This window comes from Cariama cristata, unplaced genomic scaffold (assembly GCF_000690535.1).
Source record: "Cariama cristata isolate BGI_N322 unplaced genomic scaffold, ASM69053v1 scaffold22070, whole genome shotgun sequence".
In the NCBI taxonomy this organism is placed as follows: Eukaryota; Metazoa; Chordata; class Aves; order Cariamiformes; family Cariamidae; genus Cariama; species Cariama cristata.
Window position 1 is genome coordinate 1 of NW_009593253.1, and position 6,077 is coordinate 6,077.

Sequence of the window (6,077 nt, forward strand, 5' to 3'; positions counted from 1 at the left end):
GCTGGTGGACAACAAGTTGACCATGAGCCGGCAAGGTGCCTTGGTGGCCAAGAAGGTCAGTGGTACCTTGGGTTGCATTAGGAAGGTAAGCAGGTCAAGTGAAGTTCTCCTCCCCCTCTACTCTGCCCTGGTGAGGCCACACCTGGAGTGCTGTGTCCAGTTCTGGGCTCCCCAGTTCAAGAAAGACAAGGAACTACTGGAGAGAGTTCAGTAGAGGGCAATGAAGATGATGAGGGGACTGGAGCATCTTTCTTCTGAGGAAAGGCTGAGAGAGCTGGGTCTGTTGATCCTGGAGAAGACAAGACTGAGAGGGGATCTCACCACTACTTATAAATACCTTGAGTGTGGATGGGGCCGGACCCTTTTCAGTGGTGCCCAGTGACAGGTTAAGGGGCAACAGGCACAAACTGAAACATAGGAAGTTCCATCTGAATATGAGGAAGAACTTCTCTACTTTGAGGGTGGCAGAGCACTGGAACAGGGTGCCCAGAGAGGTTGTGGAGTCTCCTTCTCTGGAGATATTCAAAACATACCTGGATGTGATCCTGTGCAACCTGCTGTAGGTGAACTTGCTTTGGCAGGGGCGTTGGACTGGGTGATCTCCGGAGGTCCCTTCCAACCCTGACCATTCTGTGATTCCGTGAACAGAAATACTATAGAGTGGAAAAAATTTTTAACTTGGCCATATAACCATCACTTAAGATAGACACGTGTAATGAAACTAAAAAAAATCCTTGTTTAAGCCAGTGATTTACTGTACAAGAATAGAAAGAGAATCCTTCTAAGGCAGTTATTTTTTGATAAATTTTCAGTACTAGTTATTTGTACAGTCACAGGATCTTAAGGTTACATTAAATACTGCATACATATGGCATGTAATACAGTTTGCCACGGCTAGGGAAATAGTGCCATAATGCTGAACTCCAGGGCTACTGTTGTGATTTGAGGGGATACATGGCAGTAGAAAAGCCTAAAACTTCTTAATATGCTTTCCTTTCCCAAGCCAAGTCCATTTTGGTTTCTGTGTATTATCCCTCTCAGGATTAGTGTCTTCTCTTTTTCCACAATTTATGGTACTTCTTCATATGCAGTCATCTCCCACCCTCCTGCTCAGTGAAGTTGAAAAATATTTCATGTTACTAATGATGGTCTCGCCACAGGCTTAAAGAAACAGACTTTTCAAGCATTAAGTTTAAGTATACTCTATACTCCAACACTCATTTATGCTCATTATAAAAGGACACACTTACTGTTTCAATGTTTGACAGGGAGTACAGCCATAATGATTTTTACTGTAAGAATAATGTGCCTTTTACACTAGGATTTTAGAATTAAGGTGATATGCAACATCATCCCCCTACAAAACTCCTCTCCACTCAGTAGTCCTGGAGATCAATCTAATGCACGTACTGAAAATTATTTGTACTTAGAGATTTTAATAAACCACCTATTTAGTGTATTAATTTTCAGAGGAGTAACTGTACATAAACAATATGTTCCCAGTTATGTGCAATAGATCTCTTTAACAGATTTATTCTTGTTTGCAAACACACACAAAGAATTTTCTGTCTTCTATTCAAGCAGAAGAGTTAACAATGGTGCTTTTGCTACTAACTATGGTATGCATTTTGGGGTTATATACCATTCCAATTCACATGCGTCCTTTAAGTCAGGAATGTTCTTCAGTGCTGCCACTGAAAGATCTGCTCCGGACATGATTTCTCAGTTGCTCTATGAGCTCTGGATTCTGCTGCTGTATCTGTTGTGCAAACTGCTGCCCCCTGCGTTGAACAGTTTTAAGTAAAATCAACAAGTGAAAAAAATGACAAGCAGCATTTGTGAAAAAACAGAATATCCCAGCACAACTGAAAGGTGCATTATATGAAACTTCAGACTAAAGATAGCTTGCTGTATAGTCTTAATGAAGATATTTGTAGTATTATGACTTTATCTAGTTAAAGTATCTCCAAACAGGATTATCATCAGATCTTCATTTTCATTCTCTAGGACTATTATTTCTACTTGATAACATGGAGGAAAAAGTATTACCTTATTTGGTAAAACTAAAATTTAGGAACAAATTTGCTCCTGTGATTTGCTCCCATCTTTTTGAGAGGATCCATTCTAGTTGTTTAAGATAACTACACTCTTGTAGTTGAAGTGCAACCTTGTATTAGTTTTTCCAGAAATACAGTGTGCAGCTGCCAACTTGTACTTGTGAGCAAGATGTCAGTAGTAGAAAGCAAGCATACAATTACACCTTTATGTCTTGTATGACTGAAGTAATGACAGGTAACAGTTGTAGCTTAAGAGTTAAGTTAGTAGGTGAGATTAATTCCATGTAAAAGATACGCATAACACTGGTTTACTAGAAAAAGCAAGTAAGTAAAACATTACTTCATTAATAGCTTGGCATGGCTTCTCTCTAACTTCTGCATTTTGCCCAAGTAGCAATGAAGACTCCTTTAAACCACACCGCAGGTTGAAGGAAAGCCACCATTTTCATAGATTTAGGTGTAGTACTGTTTTTTGTGAAAACAGCCCTTGATTTTGTGAGAGCACATTCCTGTCTGTGATAAAAATTATAAATTACTTTTGCCCTGAAGGGGCAAAACTTAAAAATAGTTTGAAACAGGCTAGAATGCTGAATTAAAGTAAAATTGTATGCCCTTTAAGAGGTTTTGCCATACAAGCAAATGGCAGGTTTTTGTGCAGACTCTTCTGGATGGATGATCATTATTATACTATAAAAGCCTTAGGTCTTAGTTTTTGTAAAATCTGCTTCTCATTATACTGAGTTCCATGAAGCCTTCCTAGTTTAAATGAAGAGATGCCAGAGTAGAACTTGTTGCAACATGTGCTAAGTAAATCTGTAGCTTTTCTGACTACTGTCTGGGATATCAGGTAGTAAATTTACAAACTCAATTTGAAAATGTGTGTAGGAGTACTTAAAGATTTAAAGGAGCATTTTTAGTAAGTGGCATTTAGAAAGTAAACAGTGTACGAGAACCAGAAAGTAAAACTCAGCACACAGTTCAGTCATTCCAATTGATGGAAACGTACAAAGCAATCAAACAAGATAGTGGAAAATAAGTCTTCAAGTTCTTAGTTTTAATAATAATCAGGCATACGACGGGGACAGGCCACGGTGTAATTGGCTTGACATTATCCCTTTTAAACAGATGTTGCACAATGATGCTTCTACAAATGTAACAGTTAAAACTATGCAATTCTTACTTACGCATGGATCAGGCTGGACAAATCCGACAGGCCACCAACACCTGCAGCAGGGCCACCAATGGCGTTTGACATCATCCCCGACATCCTGAAACAGCAGAGTGTTGGCATTGGAGTATGCAGGGACCTTTACAGTAAGCAATAAACTGTAGTTCTTTTTTGAATGGCTGGGAGGAAATAAGCTGCAAGAGGAAGAAACTGTAGTAGTTTTATTTACAGTAAGCAAAAATAAAATTACATATTCAGGAATACAGTACTATCCACCTTTTCTCATATTAATTCAAACCCCTAAAGACCTTTGTTTTATGAGTCCTCCATTTTAATACTTACAATTGTTGAACTTGAGGATTCTGCATTAAGCTTGCAGCCTAGAATAGACAACATATAGCTGAAATTATAACACATTTACTATTTAGGTATCACTAAGGAAAATGTGGGGGAAAAAAAGCACAACAAAACAAAACCCACATGCTGTATTCTATGTTTTATTACAAAATTAAGCTATGTTTATGTGCACAGGGATGTATGGTCCCCAGCGAAAAGAATCATTACACGAAGGTATTCCAAGGATATGAAGCTGAGACAATTTGTTACATTAGAAAAAAAATAGTGGTTACAGATTACGACATGAAAAATGTGACAAGAAGACATTAAACATAAAAACCCAGTACCAGAAAACTAACATTAAAAAAAAAAATTAACAAAGACTTCCCAGGACAAAGGTTTTCTATTGGGTTTTTTGGAGAAAGGTCTGTATTTTGTTGATTCCCAGCCTGGATAAATTTCTTTTGCAACTACTGGGAATAAACTGCTAAGATTATGTCCACAAAATATTGCAAAGTAAAGCAGAGTGCAGACTCACTTTGTAGCACGGTTTTGTGGTAATGTGTATCTTCTGTGATAATTGCATATCTTCTTGCTTTGTAGTAAGCATGAGGTTATTTAAATTTCTCATTCACAAGATATCTCAAAAATTACGTTGTATTTACCATAGTGTAAGGGCATATATGGACAGATACTATAGAATAAACCAGGTGATGCTTTAAAGTTAGTAACATAATTCCTACAGAAATCAGTATCTTTATGAATACAAGACCAATAGGCACAATGCAGTATCTGCTTATTCACTGTCTTACTAAAGGTACTACAAAACCCAGATATACACAATATTAATTTTATTGATCAATATATCTCCATATATATCTCTCTCAAAAGAAAAATCAACTGTTTTCTCTAGTCTACAGTTGGATATAAAATGCCAAATTCAGGTCAATTCTACAGGTAATACAGTGGTTTTTTTCTTTCTTCCATCTGTAACAAGTCTGATCTAGGTTCAGGGCCCAAAATGGAGGCTAGAAGTAACTTTATCAAGGTCAGACAGTGAGACCATTTTTTTCCTTAAAAACAAAACAGAACAACAAACTACACCACAGGAAAATAATTCATTTGTTCCTGGCTGAATGCCCTGTGTTCTATCTTCTGGAAATGATGCAAAAATCTTTTCCTCATAGTTAGGTCTATATTGAAGAGTACATCTTTGACGCTAAACAGATGCAGACTGTCTGAGTAAGTCATGTGACCAATGAAATGGTACACAGAGTTCCAGTGCTATTTAATCACTAATGCCACTGGAGAACTTGCTCACTTCTTCCTTGCCTACTGTCTCTGTTATTTGGACCATAGTATCAGACCAGATTACTGATCTCTCTTGCATGCAGTGCACGTCCACATGGAAGCAGTGGTTGAAATGTCCTGTCCTAATGAAGCTACCAGAGGGGCAGTAAAGTTTTAACCGAGTTCTCAAAGGAACTAAGTTTTTTTTTCATTTTTTTCTCCAAATTCCATTCTTCAAAGTTAATACCATTTAGTCAAGAAAGCTGTGCATGGAGAAAAAATTCTGAGGGACAAACCCACAATTTACCATTGTACTTGAAGTAAAGGTATGCACTGTATGTCATTTATATTCATGCTTTGCACCTCATGAAGTTTTGCCCACAAAAGGATGTAGGGATAATTTGAAAGAGTAAGAACAGAAAGGTATCTTGGGTAGTTCTCCCCAAGCAGGGTTACTTTAGTCTTGGGTAGGCTGCGTCTGAATCAACTGTTATTCACTTAAAAGGTGATTTCATTGTAGTCGTTGTTAACTGCTATGTGGAGAACAGAAAAGAAATTTTCACTATGTTGTTGACAGGTGGTTTACTATCATGCCATCTATAAAAATGGCATAGCTAATCTATGCACATTGTTGTTCATAAGGAAGATAAAATCAATTGGAACCAAGACAAGCATTATAGCACATTTATGCTTTGCTTCTTGTTTTGAGTGTAAAATGACTTACAGAAATTTAAATTCAGTATAACAAAACCATTGCCATTATAAGCATTAAAATTGCTTGTGTTATTAAACATGAGTTGTTCTTAAAACTTCAGTTGTAAAAACAGTATGATGTAAAGCTTGAAATAAACTCACCATACTAATGAAGGCAGGATTGTTTATCAAGCTTGCCATGTCAAAACTCAGTCCAGTTCCAGTCTACAAACAAATTGCAATTGAAGGTAAGTTTACCTCAAAATCACAGTTAAAACTATAGTAAATAAATAGATACAGAGCTAACTTACCGGACTGGACATGTCTCTTAATTTCTGTTCTGCTATTTTCAAATTTGACTTATAAGAGTCATTCTCTGGATCAAGATCCAGTGCTTTTTGGTAACTGGTAACTGCTTCTTCAAATTTATTCACTGAGGTCAGAGCCAACCTAATGTGAAATAAAGAAATCCTGGGTAGAACATAAATGACCATCAAAAAGTAATGATAGAATCACAGAATCATTATGGTTGG

General features: G+C 37.1%; 1 protein-coding gene across 1 annotated transcript; it reads right to left on the minus strand.

The window, feature by feature from the left end:
• Nucleotides 1-1,274: 1,274 nt before the first annotated feature.
• LOC104168955 (small glutamine-rich tetratricopeptide repeat-containing protein beta) lies at nt 1,275-5,994 on the minus strand (the record flags this gene model as incomplete). The annotated part of the gene is made up of 5 exons (XM_009709743.1): nt 1,275-1,781; nt 3,242-3,325; nt 3,568-3,605; nt 5,707-5,769; nt 5,856-5,994. Coding segments are annotated over 5 exons (436 nt in total), but the record flags the coding sequence as incomplete, so codon positions are not given.
• Nucleotides 5,995-6,077: the final 83 nt, after the last annotated feature.